Genomic DNA, 20057 nt, shown 5'->3' with positions numbered 1-20057 from the left:
GTAACGTGAACAACTACAGGTTGTATATGCTTATTGCCAAGTTTTCTCCAATTTGTATTTTCGTTTTGTTGGTTTCCCAGATTGTCAGTGTGAAACATGACGTTCTCATACATCTTTGTTGGCTCGCAAAGAGGACGATAATGCCAAGGTAATGCCAAGGCCAGTAATTGTTTTATGATTGTTTCATCTACAGTGCAGGGTCGCGTTGATCCAGTCATTCACGCAGTCAATCTAGCCAGCGCGGAGAAGAGGAGGAGGAGCACATCGATTGGTCCTGATGATAGTATGGATTCGGCGCACAGCAAACAAAGTACCACTCTCCTGTTCCTTGCAGCGCCATTGGTGCTGTTAGGTCCCTGGGCTTCGATGTGCCACGAATCAACTCCACTGGCAATGATCCGGCTCGAGCTACCCAAAACTCAGAGAACAAGGACGTTACGGTGCTACCACGAGAATGACAGGTTTCTTTTGTGGCGTCTACAACCTTGGCTTTGTCAACTCTACTCCAGATCGCACACTCACAGTGTCATGAACGTCGACTCGGGTTTTCTAACCACGCAGAGGATCATCTGGGAGGCAAACAGGGAAGATCCAGTCGAACTCAACGCCACGCTCTCGGGTTTTCTAACCACGCTCGCCTCGGACGGTGATCCCGTGCTGAGAGATCGCAACGGGAGGCTGGTGTGGTCGACTGGAACAGCAAACAGGGGAGCTACCCGGGTGGAAGTTGTGCGAGAGACTGGGAACTTGGTGGTGTTTCGCAACAACACCACCTTGTGGCAAAGCTTCGATCGTCCCACAGATACTTTGATGGCTGGTCAAGTCCTTCGACCGGGAATGAGGCTCCAGAGTAGGAGCGATTTTTCTCTAGGATTCTATTCTCTGGTGGCCTGGTTCTCTACTCCAACTTCTCGGGAACTCGTCAAGAGCCTTACTGGATTCGAGGATACCATGGAGTTGACACTCTAACAGCTGCTCGACAAGCTTGAGACTTGCTCGCAGCGGCGGTTCTCAATGGAGATGGTTTGAATCTAGTGCTCAACATGATGCTTAGCAACGACACGGCTCCGTCCGGAACGAGGTCTCAAGCTCTGTGTGGCTTGAATGCAACGGGAGGTTTGCTGCCCACGAGATCATCGGCAAACACTCCACGTAACCAGTCGTTCATCCGGCTTGAGTTTGACGGGGATCTTCACGCGTATACTCTGGAGAACTTGCTCATATGGTCGGATAGTTACAATCTTCTCACGAGGAATGACTCGTGCTTGCTGCCTCAGCATTGCCAGCCTTTTGGAATTTGCTCGAGCAGCGCTTGTGTCGGGTGCTTGGACTTGGACGGAACCACGGCTGGCTGGACAGACACTCGCTCCGCTCTGGTAGTGGAGTCTTGTAGTGCTTAAAAAAATTTATGAAAAATTTTCATCTAAGAGAAAGAATGACTTTTAGTTTATAAATAGAAATTTTTAAAACTCAATTAACTTTTTCTTACTAACAATTTCACATAAATTTGAATCCATCCTTCTCGTATGTTATTCCAATCTAGAGGATTGTGAATTCGCTCTATCTTTGATGATCATGAGGTCAGAAAGTTTTTATTCTCTTCGCATTCAAGTGAAAACATTCTTTTCCTTTGTCTTGATCTTCAGAGATTCTGAGACATTCAGGGGGCATTGATTTGTGCGTCGACAAATCAATGTACTTGGCTTTCGAGGGCTTTGGGGAACTCTGCTCCAGTGAGTCTCCTTTTTGCTTGCACGGGTTCTGACCTCTCGGCTTGGTTGTTCTCCGCTCTGGTTGGTCTTGGATTGTTTGAGTATGGATTCCCGCAATGTCTTTCAATTTGAATGTCGCTGTCCCTGAACTTTTTCCTTTCTTTTCCCAGGGAGCTAAATGTATTGAAATTGGACTGCCAGAACTTCTTCTTATAGTTCTCACCCAAGTTAGTTTGTTTCCTTTTACGAATCTAGTTTCTGATTTGGAAAGCATGGTGTACAGGGTAGTAATCCCGTATCAACTGGAGTGGGTGCTCCAACTTTTTGATGCCAGTGAATGCATCAGCGTTTGTTTCACAACTGGGTACTGATCTGAACAAACAGTAACAGCCATGATATATGGCATTTCATGGCTCGCCAATGCGACTCCTCCACCTTTATTCATTGGTTGAAGAAGCATCGGATGGCAAGACCTTCTGTCCTTGCTTGCAGGGTATCGGGTTGATGTTGAATGGCTTGTTTGGAACAATCACGAGATCTGCTGTATCAGTGTAAGTGGATTCTGCAGCAGATGGATCCATGTTTCATTCTTTTGTAGTGACTGCATGTCCCATTTAAGCCCTTCAGATGACTTTTGAGGATCATGTCTTGGGTATTAGATGGGTATATTCATTTTCCCGTTTTGAATTGAAAATTTGGGACATTATATTTTTTGTGGGAAACTATGTGATTGTTGGGGTAAACTTATCCAATATTAAAGAGGTTATGATGTGGAATGGTTATGACAATTATAATTGCTCATGAGCTAGTTTACCTTCCAATTCAAGAAAAAATAAAAATTGAATCAACCTATTTCTTTTTAGTGTAGCTTTGTGTATATTGTGAGAAATACAATTATGGCATTCAACAGTTATGATTGTTCAACTACTAAAAAGTATTGATCACATTCAAAAATAGTGATAGAGCTCAATGAAAAATTCACTATGCCAACAAGTTTAGACATATTATAATAAGTTTTATAAATGCTTGTATGTTATGGCAAAACAAACACTCAAGTTGATATTTAGTTATTGATAGATCTTGACACTAATGTATTTTTTTAATAATCTAGGAAGAAAATATTGAACAAAAGAGCTTCATGTAGATGCAATTGACATGGAAATATTTCTACAACAATCTGTGATAAATATTGTGCTACTTTAAAATCCACAAATAGATCCACACGAATATAAAGATATTTGTGGATTTTAAAGTAGCACAATACACAAATATATCCACATGAAGCTCTATTTATAGTTTTCATTTATAACTATACTTTCTCAAAAAATGGCTATAAAGAAAATTCTCTTTCCAGTGCCACCACGTGGCATGTGCCCAAAACCACATTGTATGTAGGAGATGAGGTTGTGTACTCATTTTTGCCCATTTTATGAAAGTAGCTAATGGCCTGCCATGGCCGTTTCTAGGGCGAGTGTTTGAGGTCAATAGCTATTTCTCTTAGGATAGAAATAATAGCGCCGCCCCCCCCCCCCCCCCCCCCCGCCCCCTGTCATTCTCACACTACAAATCAGACCTAAGGTCGCAGGTGCCTGGTCGCGGCATTTGCTGTGTACTGGTCGGAAAACTTATGCCAGGAAACAAGCAGTATTGCTGGTTGGGGGCATGAGACTTGCAAAGATAGCAAGCGCCCTCAGCAGCATAGTGCTACTAAATCAAATAAGTAATCTGGTAGAAATTGCTGTCTACATATTGTTCTGTGATGCCCTGAAAGCTCAAAGAGAATATCCTTTTGTTATTGAATCTTGGCTTTTTCTCGCGATCCATCCGTGTTGTTTCACATTTCCATAATTCCTCGCCTAGAACACAGATGTATGGCACTGTTTTTTATCCGATGATGTCGGAGGACACGACCTCATGTACAAGCTTGAATTTCTATGGAATCGAATAAATCCGTGAGCATGCAGTGCGAATGCTTTAAGCTTACCAGAAAATTAAAGGATTAACGGTACGCCTAAAATTGAATATTCTAAGAATCATTTCAAAAAAGAGAATATGCCGGGGCACGAGCTAGGGTTTATGGATCTTTCTCGCAGCAGCAGCGGCGGGGTTGAGCGCCTTGTGAATGCGCTACCGGATTTCGAGCGCCTGCGCCTCGGTGAGTAGATCGCTTCTTTTCTGCTGTTCGATATCATGGCCAGATCTCGTGTACCTTGCGAGGATAAACGCATCTTGGCAAGCTACGAGCCTTTCCTTTCTATTGGTTCTTCGATTCGACAGGTTGTTGGAAAATCTGTCGCGGCAAAATCCTGGCACGTCTTTGTTCTTCCATCGTTTTCTCTAACATTTTTATCTTTTCAGACTCGAGCGATGTTTGGCTGTTTCCACAGTTCAAGACAGATGCTACTCGGAATTCGGTACTCTCACGATGGATTGGGATGCTGTCCACGATCCTGCTGCTGGAGAATACCAGTGGAGGATTGTGGGAGTGAACAAGACCACGTCAGCACACAGCCACGTGAGCGATCCAGACGCCGCCACGGATCGTCACGATAAACCCATACATTTAACCATGTATCAACCGTCATAATAATAACACAACACCGTTTCATAATACCACATGGTATCGGAGCAGCGAACGATCTAATGGCCAGAGGACAGTGGCAGATGAAAAATCAAAGGGGCCAGGAACCCTTGGCTCAGGAGCGCGCGAGGGCTTTGGCAGTGCTGGCGCGGGTGGAGCGGAAGATCCAGGAGCGAAAGCGCCAACAAGCTCTTTGCCCAGCCTGCCGGAAGGTGTGCCCTTGTTGCGGCCGAGTTTTTCACGATTCTTCTCCACGCCGTCCTTTCTAAATTCTCTGTTTAATCTATTCTTAGATTAATAGATAGAATGTCTTCTGCTAACGCAGCAGGAAATTCTTGGGACTCTGGGGGCTGGGAGAAACTTCTCCAAAAGTTCACGGGACAGAATTTCTCCACTTGGAAAACAAAAGTACAGCTTATCCTTTTGGCCAAGGACTGCTGGCCTATAGTGGATGGAACGACTCAACGTCCGGCTGCTGCGGATGTAACCCAACGGCTCGACTGGGACTCCAAGAATCGAAAAGCGCTCTCTGTCATCGGGTTAGGTCTTGGGGATGAATTCGTTCATCTCCTTGATCTTACCAAAACAGCCCACCAGAACTGGACATCCCTTACACAAATCTTCGCTGCCAAAGCTGCCAATGCTAAGGTGGTGCTAACACAAAGGTTCTTCACGATGAGAATGCAACCTGATGACACCATGGCCACTTACATTGGAAAGTTTAAAGCGATGATCAGCGAGCTGAAGGACGCGGAAGCGGCAATCACCTTTGACCAAGCTAAGGCATTCCTTCTGAGCTCTGTCTCCCCTGATCTCCAACCTTTCGCATCGATGCTCTCGGCTGTACCTGGAAAGGACTTGGACTCGCTCTACTCGGACCTGATCGAGGAAGAACGAAAGCAGAACGAGCGGAGACAAAAGGCGCCCTCTCAGGCTGCTCGGGTGGAGCAGGCCTTGATCATGGGAAAGCAATCGGGTGGGAAGAAACGAGATGGCCCTGTTCGAGGACAAAAGAGCCCTTCTCCCAGCCCTGGATTTGCAACCAATAAAAAACGCAAGGGCCCATGTAACTACTGCGGCAAAGCTGGCCACGTGGAGCGTGAATGCCGGATCAAGAAAGCCGCAGAGAAAGCTCACGCTGAAAGAAGCTCTTCTTCACGCCAACCTGACACGATGTTGATGATGACGCTCGCTGCATCTTCATCCACTGTGTCCGAAGCCGAAGTGCTCTGGATGGATTCTGGAGCCTCGATGCACCTCACACCATTGAAGAGAGCTTTTCACAAGTACCGGCCACTGGAGCAAGAAAAGCAAGTCTTTGTAGGAGACAAACGCCCCTTAACAGTGGAAGGACAAGGAACGGTCATCATAAAGTTGGAGAGTGGAGCTGAGAAGCTCGTGAACCAGGTCTACTACGTACCAGAAGCAGGACAGACAGTGTTCTCAGTCGGTGTAGCAGCAGATCAAGGCTTCTCAACACTCTTCAATGCAGACGGATGCACCATCTTTGACGAGACTGGCCATCCAGTAGCTTTTGGTAGACGAGCTGAGACTCTCTACAAGCTCAATGCTCAGTTGATCCTCTCAACTCACGAGCAGGGGCATTTGCTTGCAATTCGCCCCAGCTCCTGGGCTGCCAACTCTCTCCAGCTCTGGCACGTGTAAGCGACTAAATTTTCCATTCTACTTTAGTCACTTAACCACACCTCCGACCACTTGGAGGAGTCTCATTCACAACCTCCATAAGTCCAATCCAGGACTTGGGACTTGCTAGCCCCGAGAACGGCATCCATGCCACTCAACATTTACACTTGGTCCAAGTGCTCCACGTGTCCGATCCCATGACCGACACTCAAAGGTACCACTGACATAGCAGCCCGTTACGCTAAGGCCATGCCCAATCACCTTTGCCACACTGGTAGTCCAATACCACTTGCATCACAGTCTTGGCTCCCCAAGACTAGGCAAACCATCCGTGAGTGGTCATCTCAGATCCACTCCTTAGCATCCTTAGGATGCCCACCGACAAGGGGAATAGCCTTCCCCAATATCCCTTTGTCAGTCCCCACTAAGTCCCTTTCTGCCCCTGGCCGTGTTTGCCAACACTACCACTGGATCGAGACCCACAGGCCCGACCACTAAGTCCCACAGTCCTCTGGGACTTCCTCACCACACGACTGTGTCCTTGGTCACTACCCCAAAGGACTGCTCCTCTTCCTTTCCACAGTCTAGGCCTTTGGGACAACATTTCGGAACACCGTGGCCTTACGCGAGCCACCTGGGTACTCTCCTCGCCTTCTGCCCTTGGGTGCTCTAGCCATGGGCTTAGAGCGGGTTCCGTTGAGCCACACCAGGTATCCAAGTAGGTAGTGCCACCCACACTTGGACTGGGAGCATCGGCCAGTCGATCTCCCGGGGGAACTAGAGCTGGCTCTTGAACACTTCACCAAGCCACCCCGCTTGTCGGTCTGTGTTCACTCTAGTCTTGGACTTCCCAGTGGGCAGCTCATCACCCAACACTGGGTCTGGCCTTCCTGGGCCAAACTGGCCTTTCCTGGCCAAACTGGCTCCACTGCAGTCCTTCCCCTACTATACTTTTGGAGCTCACCAAACCCCCCAGGGTCTGGGAGACGAACGCTTTGGGCTTTCACCCTCTCAGGCTCCGAACTCGGACTCGGACTCGGACTCGGACTCGGACTCGGACTCGGACTCGGACTCGGATTCGGACTCGGACTCGGGCTCGGGCTCGGTCTCGGCCTCGGCCTCGGTCTCGGTCTCGGTCCCGATCTCAGTCTCGGTCTCGGTCTCGGTCCCGGTCTCGGTCTTGACTTCGGACTCCATCTTGGACTCCATCTCGGGTCCATCTCGGACTCCATCTCGGACTCCATTTCGGGTCCATCTCGGGTCCACCTCAGACTCCATCTCGGACTCCATCTCGGACTCCATCTCGGGTCCATCTCAGACTCCACTTCGGACTCCAGCTCGGGTCCATCTCGGGTCCACCTCGGACTCCATCTCGGACTCCACTTTGGACTCCAACTCGGGTCCATCTCGGGTCCACCTCGGACTCCATCTCGGACTCCACTTCGGACTCCAACTCGGGTCCATCTCGGGTCCACCTCGGACTCCACTTCGGACTCCATCTCGGACACTCCCACGTGTCATGTGTTGGTCCTTTTGGGTCCCTTTTTGGAGCCTTGCCTTTTGCTCGCTTTGTGCTCGTTCCTCGAGCACTTCGTTGGGAGTTCCACTCCCGCTCTTGACTTTTCAAGTTGGAGCTTTTGGTCCAAACGTGTTGCGCTTGTTTGGCTCTCGCTTTGGCCACTACCATGTGGCGCCCTTCCGGCTCCACTTTGGGGCCTAGGGATTTTGTGTCTCACAACTCCACCACCCATAGACGAAGTTCGATGTCCTCATCGAACGGTAAACCCTTTCATAAAGTAACACCCACACGTGTTACCATTTCCATCCTTGGCACCTAGCCAATCTTTGTCTATGGTTTGACATCAAAGGCTCACCATGCCTTGTCCATCCTTTAAGGAGCGTAGTCTCTCCAACTTAAAGACTGATTGGACCACATGTAATGGTTCTCCCCTTTTATTGGTTTAGTTCTCGCTAAACCTCTTAGAGACCCTTCTCTAAGTCAATCCCACTACTCCTTCTCGAATAGTCTCAATTTCCATCTATTGAATGTTTGCACCTTGGAACTTTTACTCTTTTGACTTTTTGGAAGTCAATTTTCTAGGTGTCTCCAACACCTTGCATTGCACAGATTGTGCAACTCCACTTCCCTATCCTAGGAAGTTCATTACTTGAGGGCACCATCATCCTCTCTTCTATTTCGTGCCACCTTGGGCACTAAGTTCCATTTATCATACTTTGTGCTAGGGCTGTCCATGGCCCTATCATTTGGCTACCTTACCGCTCCCTCACTTGGAGCCTTTACTTCGCCAAATTGGAGCACTTAGGAATCCATCCTTGAAAGTCCGCTTCCTTTCCCACAAGCTGTTAGCATCGAACACATTAGTGTTCCTTGGCTAACTTTGCCATTTGGATCCCTTCCATTAAATTCCATGGCCCAAACTTTGGCCACTAGTCCTTTGCTCCTATCCTTGATTGTTGCACCCAGCAACATCGGATCGCTACCTCCATTTTTGAGGTATCCATTCGGTTCCATAGCAAAGACTCTTCTTTGCCAAGTCCGGAGGATGTTCACCCCTAGTATGTCTCTTTAGCATATTCTGCTATGGGCTCTATCCATGGCCCAACTTCGTGACCCTCCCATGGGTCTTTTATAGAGACTACTTTCCTCGGACTCACTATGCCATCGGACGGACATAGTTTATTTCCCTTAGGTGCTCTTCCCACTTGGTCATCACGACCAAGCCACACCATCTTAAACAGTTCAATTTCAACATTTTGAACCAGGAACTTCATTCCTTAGCAAACCAAGGACCTTGTCCTTATCTGGCCATAAGATCACCTAGTGATCTCACCTTGGCACCTTAACAGAGTTGCCAAGAGGTACTTGGTCTTCTAGACCTCCAAGTTGTTGACTATAACCCCGGGGGCATCCCCCACACTTGGTGGTGCACCCAAGCTAGCCCTTACGGCCAAGGGTTCATAGCAACTGAGATTAGGTGTCCCCATCTCACTCACCACGACCTTGGTGCCACTTGCACCAAAGCGTTCAAGTTAGATATGCCGAGCTTTCACACTAAGCAATCTAACCGTGCATCACGACTCCGAGGCATCCCTCGCTTGGCGGTGTGCCCAAACCAGTCTCCCCACTGAGAGTCCATGACCACCGAAATATGAGTGTCCTCATATTCCAAACCATCACCACGCCCTAGTGATTTGGGACTCGAACCCAAGCACTAGAGGGTCGGGACTCGAACCCAACCTCCGTATATGCATCTACGGACGGCATCACGCTAGATGCCTGGCGTGACTCCCCACGCCGGTGCACCAACCTATTTTTAAAGCGCGCTACAGATCACAGCTTAGGAACCTAGTTCCTCCACACTGCCAAGTCCTCTCACTTGACATGTCTGTGATCATGTATGGACTCCTCCATGCTCGGCCCCCTGGCCCACCCTTTTTGAAGATATCACCTTCAACTAGGGTCTTTGTTCCCCCGACGTGCCAATCTCACTTGGCAAGTCCTCCGACCATTGTAACATGGTTCCTGCATAAGCGTGAAAGTCCTTGACCATCGACTTTCGTTCAAAGCCCTCTCTTTGAACACTCGGGAACTACTTCCCTAACCTTGATAACCTTGCCTCATGGCAAGCTTCAAGACCACGCTCCTGCTGCGCCACTCTGATTTCGCACGTTCCATGAACCATTTACACTTGGCCTTTTTAGGTACTACGCTACCTAGAATCGTCTTTGGGAACCTTGAAGGAACTCTGTCCCTCAGCTTGCTAAGGCCTCCCCTTTCGCAAGCTTTATAGTTGCCATATAGTCTAACATGGACAATTCCATATTTTAGACTCTCCATGGCATCACGGTTGCTAGCAACAACATCCTTGAGCACCCTCTTGATTCTCCACTCCCAACTTTCATAACCACTGTTGGATATGCCCTTTGATTTCTATGGTTTAGTTCCATCCCAACACTACTTGCCTTTGGCTTCACACCTTTCCTTCGGTCATTCTCCTCCAGACCAGGAGGATAGCTTTGCACTTTCTATCATGCCTTAGCAAGTATTCTTAGGGATGAACCTACCCAATAGCCCAGGGAGTGGTTCCTCAATCCGGGTATGCTCAGCTTATAATCCCACACACTGGGGTTACATTGTTGCTTATGGGCCTTTACATGCCCATCACTAGCCTTGCCAAAATTCCATTTTTGGCTTTGTCCAACTTGGGTAGACAGTCCTCTCCTGTCTCCGCAACCTTGGACATTTGGATAGCACCTTCTATCCATCATTCGCTAGGGACTTAGTCCCTTGGGCTTTATCCATTGCCCTCGCGACATCAAACACCACCTTCTGGTGTTCTAGAGTGTTCGGGTGTCCCAATGATGGCTTTCTTGACAATGAGTATTTCCTTTTATGACATTGACTTACTATATCGCAACATAAGCAACTTATCCCCCGTAAGGGTATATCCGACTTCCCTATACTAGAAGTCTTGGGTAGCTACCTTCTACCCATTTAACCAGTTATTTTGCACCTCTTGCTTAGTTGCCTCATAGTTGTCAAGTCCTACAACTCATTACTTGGTGCTTTCACACCTCCATCACTATCTGGGTCACCACACTCCAACTGCATGCTCTGCAGCTTAGGCTATGCCATTCCCATTTCCATTGGGATTCCTTTGGCAAGGGGTTCTCATGAACCCACCAACATAGCCTCAAGGTATCACACCTTGGCACATTTGGTGTCTCCACACTATCGGCTCCACGAGCCTACCTCTATGACATTTCCATTCGTGTCTAAGTCTTTGCCAAGACCAACACCGCTCTTTTTCATGCCAACCATCTGTTAGCACTGCCCCATAGAGGTCACACACAACTTCATGTCAAAGTTGTTTTCTTCTGGGAACACCTTTCCTATAACTTTAGCATGGCACATTTTGCCATCGATGAGATACTCTCTGTTCTCATCCTTGGATCCTATGATCCCCCCCCATCCTTTGTGGGGTACAACGCACCTCAGTCCAAATGCTTCATTCAGTCCTTTTTAGGACCATCCGTTGACTCTACTTGAGTCATCCAGCAGTTTTGGACTTGGTCAATCCACAGACTCGTAAGGTCCTACTTGTGAGGCACTAGCTCACTGGAATACACTTATTGCATTCCTGTCCTACTCAAAAGGACTATTTTCAAAAGTGTTACTCCGACACTTGATTTTGTTCTCTGGGGGCAACCTTTGCCCCTTAGGACTACTTGTCCATGTGATGAGAATACCAACTCATCCACTTAATACACCCCCAACTCCTTGGGTTGTTCCAGCATTTATTAGAGGTAGCCCCGGCTACCATTTCAAGGACTTGAGTCCTCTTCCGTATTTGACCTTCCACGGTCATTACCTTTGGTCTCACATTCATGAGCACCAACCTCAACTATATGAGGATAATCTTGTGACTCCTTTATTGTTTTGGAGTCTCTATCTTTCCCGTGATCCCAACTTTAGTTGTTTACCACAACAACCTAAGCCAATTTGCTGAGACAAATGCTCATCCAGATCACATCCTCAACTCAATGAGGAAAACCTTGCACTGTTCCCAAGATCCCAAAGTCGTTCCATTATTGGCCCTTTTCTATCCACCACCTCGTCTACAAGTTCACACATGAACTGTAATGGAGAGCCATGTCTTCCAGACTTGCTACTCCTCAAGGATAGGCCCACTCCTCGGACCTTCCGATGCCAACACTAGTGGTGATATACTTGAGCACCAATAAAAGTCGGACTAAGGAACAGCTCCGATACCAAATTGTAAGCGACTAAATTTTCCATTCTACTTTAGTCACTTAACCACACCTCCGACCACTTGGAGGAGTCTCATTCACAACCTCCATAAGTCCAATCCAGGACTTGGGATTTGCTAGCCCCGAGAACGGCATCCATGCCACTCAACATTTGCACTTGGTCCAAGTGCTCCACGTGTCCGATCCCATGACCGACACTCAAAGGTACCACCGACATAGCAGCCCGTTACGCTAAGGCCATGCCCAATCACCTTTGCCACACTGGTAGTCCAATACCACTTGCATCACAGTCTTGGCTCCCCAAGACTAGGCAAACCATCCGTGAGTGGTCATCTCAGATCCACTCCTTAGCATCCTTAGGATGCCCACCGACAAGGGGAATAGCCTTCCCCAATATCCCTTTGTCAGTCCCCACTAAGTCCCTTTCTGCCCCTGGCCGTGTTTGCCAACACTACCACTGGATCGAGACCCACAGGCCCGACCACTAAGTCCCACAGTCCTCTGGGACTTCCTCACCACACGACTGTGTCCTTGGTCACTACCCCAAAGGACTGCTCCTCTTCCTTTCCACAGTCTAGGCCTTTGGGACAACATTTCGGAACACCGTGGCCTTACGCGAGCCACCTGGGTACTCTCCTCGCCTTCTGCCCTTGGGTGCTCTAGCCATGGGCTTAGAGCGGGTTCCGTTGAGCCACACCAGGTATCCAAGTAGGTAGTGCCACCCACACTTGGACTGGGAGCATCGGCCAGTCGATCTCCCGGGGGAACTAGAGCTGGCTCTTGAACACTTCACCAAGCCACCCCGCTTGTCGGTCTGTGTTCACTCTAGTCTTGGACTTCCCAGTGGGCAGCTCATCACCCAACACTGGGTCTGGCCTTCCTGGGCCAAACTGGCCTTTCCTGGCCAAACTGGCTCCACTGCAGTCCTTCCCCTACTATACTTTTGGAGCTCACCAAACCCCCCAGGGTCTGGGAGACGAACGCTTTGGGCTTTCACCCTCTCAGGCTCCGGACTCGGACTCGGACTCGGACTCGGACTCGGACTCGGACTCGGACTCGGACTCGGATTCGGACTCGGACTCGGGCTCGGGCTCGGTCTCGGCCTCGGCCTCGGTCTCGGTCTCGGTCCCGATCTCAGTCTCGGTCTCGGTCTCGGTCCCGGTCTCGGTCTTGACTTCGGACTCCATCTTGGACTCCATCTCGGGTCCATCTCAGACTCCATCTCGGACTCCATTTCGGGTCCATCTCGGGTCCACCTCAGACTCCATCTCGGACTCCATCTCGGACTCCATCTCGGGTCCATCTCAGACTCCACTTCGGACTCCAGCTCGGGTCCATCTCGGGTCCACCTCGGACTCCATCTCGGACTCCACTTTGGACTCCAACTCGGGTCCATCTCGGGTCCACCTCGGACTCCATCTCGGACTCCACTTCGGACTCCAACTCGGGTCCATCTCGGGTCCACCTCGGACTCCACTTCGGACTCCATCTCGGACACTCCCACGTGTCATGTGTTGGTCCTTTTGGGTCCCTTTTTGGAGCCTTGCCTTTTGCTCGCTTTGTGCTCGTTCCTCGAGCACTTCGTTGGGAGTTCCACTCCCGCTCTTGACTTTTCAAGTTGGAGCTTTTGGTCCAAACGTGTTGCGCTCGTTTGGCTCTCGCTTTGGCCACTACCATGTGGCGCCCTTCCGGCTCCACTTTGGGGCCTAGGGATTTTGTGTCTCACAGCACGCTCGGCTAGGGCATGCCAATTCTCACGACATCCAGCTACTTGCTAGCCACAAGCTTGCTGATGATTTTACCCTCACCGGTGCCAGCCAACTGGGAGTATGTGAGACGTGCCAACTGGGGAAGCAGCCAAGACTACCCTTTCCATGCAGAAGTCCAGAAGATGGCGCCTCAGGATTTCTTCAGCTGGTACACACGGATGTGTGCCATGTGCCAGAAGCAACTCTCAGTCACAAGCGGTACTTCGTTTCGTTCATTGACGACTACTCACGCTATGCGGTGGCTGTTCGCATGGCACACAAGGGAGAGGTCTACCATCACTTCCAGGTCTACAAAAGCTGGGCAGAAAATGCCACTGGCTGTACCATCCGGACACTACGTTCAGATGGCGGCGGTGAGTATATGAGCAAGGAGTTTCTGGCATTTCTTGCTCAGGCTGGCATCCACCACGAGTACACCGCAGCCCACACCTCGCAGCAGAATGGGGTCGCCGAGCGCCTGAACAGGACACTTATGGACTGTGTACGCTGCCTTCTCCAGCACGCTGGCATGCCCAAGGTGTTTTGGGGAGAGGCACTCAACACAGCAGTGTATCTCCGGAACCGGCTGCCAACACGTTCCACAGGACAGGTGCCGTTTCAAGTATGGACTGGGAAGCGCCCCAAGTTAGGGCACTTGAGGGTGTTTGGTTGCATAGCCTACGCCCACATTCCCAATGTTCAGCGGCGGAAGCTGGATCCCAAGAGCGAGAAATGCATCTTCATGGGTTATCACACCCAGGTAAAAGCCTATCGACTCTATAACTGCCAGCGCAGGAAACTGGTGGTGAGCCGAGATGTGGTGTTTGATGAAGCTCGTCTTTATCGAGATACCCTGAGACTCCCTCCTGTTTCTCCACCATCTCTGGTGGATCTTTCTGAGATTTTGGACGACGTTCCACATCTCCACCCAGCACCAGACAATCCAGCCGCTGCAGAGCCAGGAGGAGTTGCTGAAGGAGCGCCCGAAGGAGGCGGTCTGGCAGGAGGAGCTGATCACGGTACTTCTCTTCCTTCGACACCTCCTCTGACGACTCCACAGGCCACAGCGGCTGCATCCTCAAGCACCAATGAACAGCCAGATCTTTCCACGCTTGTGGCTGACCTGTTCGTTGGCGACGAGTTATATCAAGATGCCACCACTCCTCCCAGCATTCCCAAGCTACCACCTCCTCCAGCCGGCACAGCAGTGGTGACACGCTTGGGTCGTGTCGTGAAACCATCTCTTAAAGCCAAGGAGGCGATGCCTATAGGAAAGCGTGCCTACTTCTGGGCTCTGTCGGCTCCACCTGCCTCTCTCGGTCCCCAAGCGGCTCTACATGGACCAGAAGCTGAACACTGGCAGGCAGCTATGCAGGAGGAGTATGATTCTCTCCAGAAAAACAACACTTGGTCGCTGGTTGAACTTCCAGCTCGCAGAAAGCTCGTCTCATCCAAGTGGTTGTTTAAGAAAAAGTACAACGCTGATGGAAGCATTGAGCGCTACAAGGCGAGATTTGTGGCACGCGGATTTTCTCAAGTTCATGGGCTGGACTACTCGGAGACTTACAGCCCGGTGGTGAAACTCACAACCATTCGTATGCTACTAATCTTAGCTGCAGAATTGGATCTCGAGCTCCATCAACTTGACGTTTGCACTGCGTTCCTTAACGGCGACATCGATGAAGAGGTGTATGTGGCTCAGCCTCCTGGTTTTATCCAGCCTGGAGAAGAACACCTCGTTTGCAAGCTTAACAAAGCTCTCTACGGACTCAAGCAGTCGCCACGCCAATGGTACACGAAAATAGATTCTTTTCTAATTTCCCTTGGTTTCGTGCGCAGTGCTGCTGATTGTAACCTCTACATATATTTTGACGCTGAGGGCTATTTGTTCCTTGCGCTATATGTGGACGATGCTATTCTCGTGGCAAATCAGCTACGTTTGATCCACAAATTTAAAACGTACCTTGGCGCTAAATTTGCCATGAAAGACCTCGGTGAGTTGCATTTCTGCCTCGGTATCCAGGTGACGCGCAACAGGGAACGAGGCACTCTGGAGCTAAGCCAGGCAAAATATGTTTCCGACGTGCTCCAGAGGTATGGCCTTGCTCATGTTAATCCGGTTGCTACTCCCATGGAAACAGGCACGAAATTATCTGCTGAGAGTGGAGAGTACCTTGATCAATCTCCCGAGGAGGAGAAAGCATCTAGAGCAGTCTATCGCTCTATGGTCGGCAGCCTGATCTACCTGGTAATCTCCACTCGGCCTGACCTTGCGTATGCTGTGGGAACAGTGGCGAAGTACCTGGACCGTCCCTCCACAGCACACTGGCAGGCTTTGAAACGTATTATGAGGTACGTGGCAGGGACTAACCAGCTAACTTTAAAGTACTCCAGAGGCGAGAGCGGCAACAAGCTGGCTGGTTACTCTGATGCTGATTGGGCCGGGGATCCAGACAACAGGAAGTCAACCACAGGCTACGTTTTCCTGCTAAATGGAAATGTCGCAAGCTGGTGCAGCAAACGACAGGCTATTACAGCAATGTCGAGTACCGAGGCTGAGTACATAGCTGCAGCAGCTGCAACCAAGGAAGCAGCGTGGCTGAAGGGACTTCTCCAGGATCTACAAATCAACACGGGCGTGGTCAAGCTATTGTGTGACAACCAGTCTGCAATAGCTTTGACCAAGAACTCCAGGTTCCACTCTCGTACTAAACACATTGAGCTGCGCTTCCATTTTATACGAGAGCAGATCCAGAGAGGAATGATCGAGCTGGAGTTCTGCCCGACAAACTCCATGCTAGCGGACGTGCTAACAAAACCACTTCCTCGTGTTAAACATGAAGTCTTCACGAAGGCTCTTGGGCTGACTTTAGACGTTGGCCTTGAGGAGGAGTGTGGGAGTGAACAAGACCACGTCAGCACACAGCCACGTGAGCGATCCAGACGCCGCCACGGATCGTCACGATAAACCCATACATTTAACCATGTATCAACCGTCATAATAATAACACAACACCGTTTCATAATACCACAAGGATCACAAAGCCTGCACTATGAAACTTCTGATCAATCGCTATCTATTCGGAGTGAAAAAAGAGCACCACATAGATGAGCTATGAGAAAAGCTCATAGGTGTGAGCTTTTCTCTTTTTCTTTTCCTTACTTTTTTCTAACCGACAAGGACTCAGGTAAAGCTTTCAGGCACGTCTTTACTTTTCCTGTTCGCCTTCGCTTGTTCGGTTCTTAAAACTTGCTTCTCTTTTCAGAGTCCGGCAGTTACTTCAAGACCGATGAATCAATCCTCGTGACGATCGTGCTTCTGGAGAAGGCCCTCCTAGATCTCGGTCATGAGAATTACGACCGATTCGAGGTTCACTGTAACTACAGGTGAGTGTAAGGTTTCATGTATATGTTTCAGGCCAAGTTTTCTCCAATCTTTGTATTTTCGTTTGTTGGTTTTCCAGATTGTCAGTGTACGTTCTCAGATCTTCGTTGGCTCGCAAAGAGGGGGATAATGCGAAGGTAATGCCAAGCCCAATATTGTTTTATACGTATTGTACGACTGCCGACTACTTTTTCATATACAGTGCAGGGTCAAAGGCGCGTTGATCCATTTCACGCAGTCAATCTAGCCAGCGCGCTCATCCATTTTCAAGGCGGAGAAGAGGAGGAAGAGCACATCGATTGGTTCTGATGATAGTATGGATTCGGCGCGCAGCAAACAAGGTACCACTCTCCTGTTCCTTGCAGCGCCATTGGTGCTGTTAGCATTTGTAGCAGTGCCGTCCCTGGCCTTCGATGTGCCCACTGGCACTGGCTATATTTTCTTCAATGATCCGGCTCGAGCTACCCAAAACTCTGAGAACCAGGACGATTATGGCGCTACCACGAGAATGACAGGTTTCTTTAGTGGCGTCTACAACCTTGGCTTTGTCAACTCTACTCCAGATCGCTACACACTCGCAGTGCTCATGAACGTCGACTCGGGTTTTCCAACCACGCAGAGGATCATCTGGGAGGCAAACCGGGAAGATCCAGTCGGACTCAACGCCACGCTCTCTCTCGCCTCGGACGGTGATCTCGTGCTGAGAGATCGCGACGGGAGGCTGGTGTGGTCGACTGGAACAGCAAACAGGGGAGCTACCCGGGTGGAAGTTGTGCGAGAGACTGGGAACTTGGTGGTGTTTCGCAACAACACCATCTTGTGGCAAAGCTTCGATCGTCCCACAGATACTTTGATGGCTGGCCAAGTCCTTCGACCGGGAATGAGGCTCCAGAGCCGGAGGAGCAGGACCGATCCCTCTCCAGGATTCTACTCTCTAGTTATGGAACCCGGTGGTCTGGTTCTCTACTCCAACTTCTCGGGGACTCGTCAAGAGCCTTACTGGATTCGAGGATACCATGGAGTTGACACTCTGACAGCTGCTCGACAGGCTTGTGACTCGCTCGCAGCGGCGGTTCTCAATGGAGATGGTTTGAATCTAGTGCTCAACATGATGCTTAGCAACGACACGGCTCCGTCCGGAACGAGGTCTCAAGCTCTGTGTGGCTTGAATGCAACGGGAGGTCTTCTGCTCACGAGATCATCGGCAAACACTCCACGTAACCAGTCGTTCATCCGGCTTGAGTTTGACGGGGATCTTCACGCGTATACTCTGGAGAGTTTGCTCGTATGGTCGGATAGTTACAATCTTCTCGCGAGGAATGACTCGTGCTTGCTGCCTCAGCGGTGCCAGCCTTTTGGAATTTGCTCGAGCAGCGCTTGTGTCGGGTGCTTGAACTCGGACGGAACCACGGCTGGCTGGACAGACACTTGCTCCGCTCCGGCAGTGGAGTCTTGCAGCGACATCGAATCTCTCGAGTTCGTTCCAGTTCCTGGAGTGGAACACTTCTCCAGCAAGTATGTAAATGGTTCGCAAGTCACCATCGACGAGTGCCGCGGCAGGTGCTTGAGGAACTGCTCGTGCTCGGCATTTTTCTTCTGGGAAGAATCCAACTCGTGCTTCACGGTCGACAATACGGGCACCCTCCAGCGAGTTTCCACTCAATCTCACGTTGGTTATATCAAGGCGACGAGAATAGCAGGGACAACAAGCTCCAAGCTCTCGGCTGGAGTCATTGCCGGGATCGTCGTCTCGGTTCTTGGAACCCTCTTGCTCGTCGTCCTGGTGTTTCTCTGGATCAGGAGACGGCGGACGAGCATTAAAGCAGCCGTGGACTACGACAGTGACAACTTCCTCGAGTCGATCGAGAACTTGAGGCCGATGCGTTTCTCCCTCTCGGCTCTCGGGCGGATCACCGGCAACTTTAGCAAGCTCCTCGGCACTGGAGGCTTTGGTGGTGTGTACGAGGGAACTCTTCCAGACGGTAGAACGGTGGCAGTGAAGAAGCTCGAAGGCACGGGACAGGGAAAGAAGGAATTCTACGCAGAGGTGGCAGTGCTGGGAAGTCTCCATCACTGGAACCTGGTAAAGCTGCTCGGGTTTTGCTCGGAGGGATCAAACAGGCTCCTCGTCTACGAGCACATGACGAATGGATCGCTGGACAAGTGGATTTACCAGGACTCCGAGAAGAACTTGATGGTGCTAGGCTGGAAGCAACGCATAGAGATCGTGCTGGGGATGGCGAGAGGCCTTGCGTACCTTCACGAAGAATGCATGCAAAGGATCATCCATCTCGACATCAAGCCGCAGAACATACTCCTGGACAAGTCTTTCGTGGCTAAAGTCGCGGACTTTGGACTCTCCAGGCTCATGTCTCGCGACCAAAGCTACGTGATGACGACGATGCGAGGGACTCCAGGATACCTGGCTCCGGAGTGGCTGCTCGAGGCTTCCATCACCGAGAAGAGCGACGTTTACAGCTTTGGAGTGGTGCTGCTGGAGGTGATCAGCGGGCGGAAGTGCTTCTCGCGGGTCTCGGAGACGGAGAAGTTTTATCTACCAAGCTTTTGCTTGGAGCTGGTCCAGCAAGGCAGGGACATGGACGTGGTCGATCCCAGGATCTCTAGCCAGGCGGACGAGGGGGAAGTCGTGAGAGCTATCAGGATCGCTTTCCTGTGCCTGCAAGAGAATGCGAGCGCGAGGCCGTCCATGGGCAGCGTTGTCCAAATGCTCGAAGGCTCCTCGACCGTGGACAGCAAAGTCCCCGTCGAAGGCCTGTTCTTCGCGTCCAAAGGGGAGCTTCGCCTCGACCTCAACAGTGGCTCCTCCTCCTCTACCGCTACTTCCAAGAATTTCTTTTTGGACACCGACACTGTGTCTGCGAGATGAGATTTGTTGTCAATTCTTTAATGAAGTTTCAAACCTTTGTGATGACGATGCTTAGAATTATTGGCAACTTCAAATGGCGACCCAAGCTTGATGAGTCAACTTAGAAACACTGGAAGCCCACACAGAAGGAAGCCAACGAGGAGCGGCCAAGCAACTGCAAACAAAATTTGACCTGATCAAGACGGCCAAGGAAAAAAAGAAGTTCAAGTAATCCATGCTCCACTTAACAAGCAAACTAATCTCAGCTGCTCTCGATTGAGTTGACTGTTTAAAAAAGCTAAACTCAGGACATATACAAAGGCAAAAG

General features: G+C 50.1%; 2 protein-coding genes across 3 annotated transcripts; both read left to right on the top strand.

Moving 5' to 3' along the window:
- The first annotated feature begins 317 nt into the window (after positions 1-317).
- LOC9651944 (G-type lectin S-receptor-like serine/threonine-protein kinase SD2-5) lies at positions 318-19793 on the top strand. 2 transcript variants are annotated; one of them, XM_024661614.1, is made up of 2 exons: positions 318-352; positions 17247-19793. In XM_024661614.1, exon 2 carries the CDS (start codon positions 17372-17374, stop codon positions 19748-19750), a length of 2379 nt encoding a protein of 792 aa, XP_024517382.1. In that variant the 5' UTR covers positions 318-352; positions 17247-17371; the 3' UTR covers positions 19751-19793. The 2 variants fall into 2 exon arrangements, with proteins under 2 accessions (XP_024517382.1, XP_024517381.1); XM_024661613.1 differs by lacking the exon at positions 318-352 and having other exon boundaries at positions 17110-19793.
- LOC112341473 lies at positions 3818-4325 on the top strand. The gene is made up of 2 exons (XM_024661615.1): positions 3818-3989; positions 4071-4325. Exons 1-2 carry the CDS (start codon positions 3835-3837, stop codon positions 4297-4299), a joined length of 384 nt encoding a protein of 127 aa, XP_024517383.1. The 5' UTR covers positions 3818-3834; the 3' UTR covers positions 4300-4325.
- Positions 19794-20057: the final 264 nt, after the last annotated feature.

Source organism: Selaginella moellendorffii, unplaced genomic scaffold (genome assembly GCF_000143415.4).
Source record: "Selaginella moellendorffii unplaced genomic scaffold, v1.0 SELMOscaffold_84, whole genome shotgun sequence".
Classification (NCBI taxonomy): Eukaryota; Viridiplantae; Streptophyta; class Lycopodiopsida; order Selaginellales; family Selaginellaceae; genus Selaginella; species Selaginella moellendorffii.
This window is presented reverse-complemented; position numbering and strand designations above follow the sequence as displayed.

Coding starts and splice junctions, on each gene's coding strand:
- LOC9651944 (XM_024661613.1), top strand. CDS start 17,180: ATGGATTCGGCGCGCAGCAAACAAGGTACCACTCTCCTGTTCCTTGCA.
- LOC112341473 (XM_024661615.1), top strand. CDS start 3,835: ATGCGCTACCGGATTTCGAGCGCCTGCGCCTCGGTGAGTAGATCGCTT. Junction 3,990..4,070: donor TTGGTTCTTCGATTCGACAG/GTTGTTGGAAAA, acceptor TTATCTTTTCAG/ACTCGAGCGATGTTTGGCTG.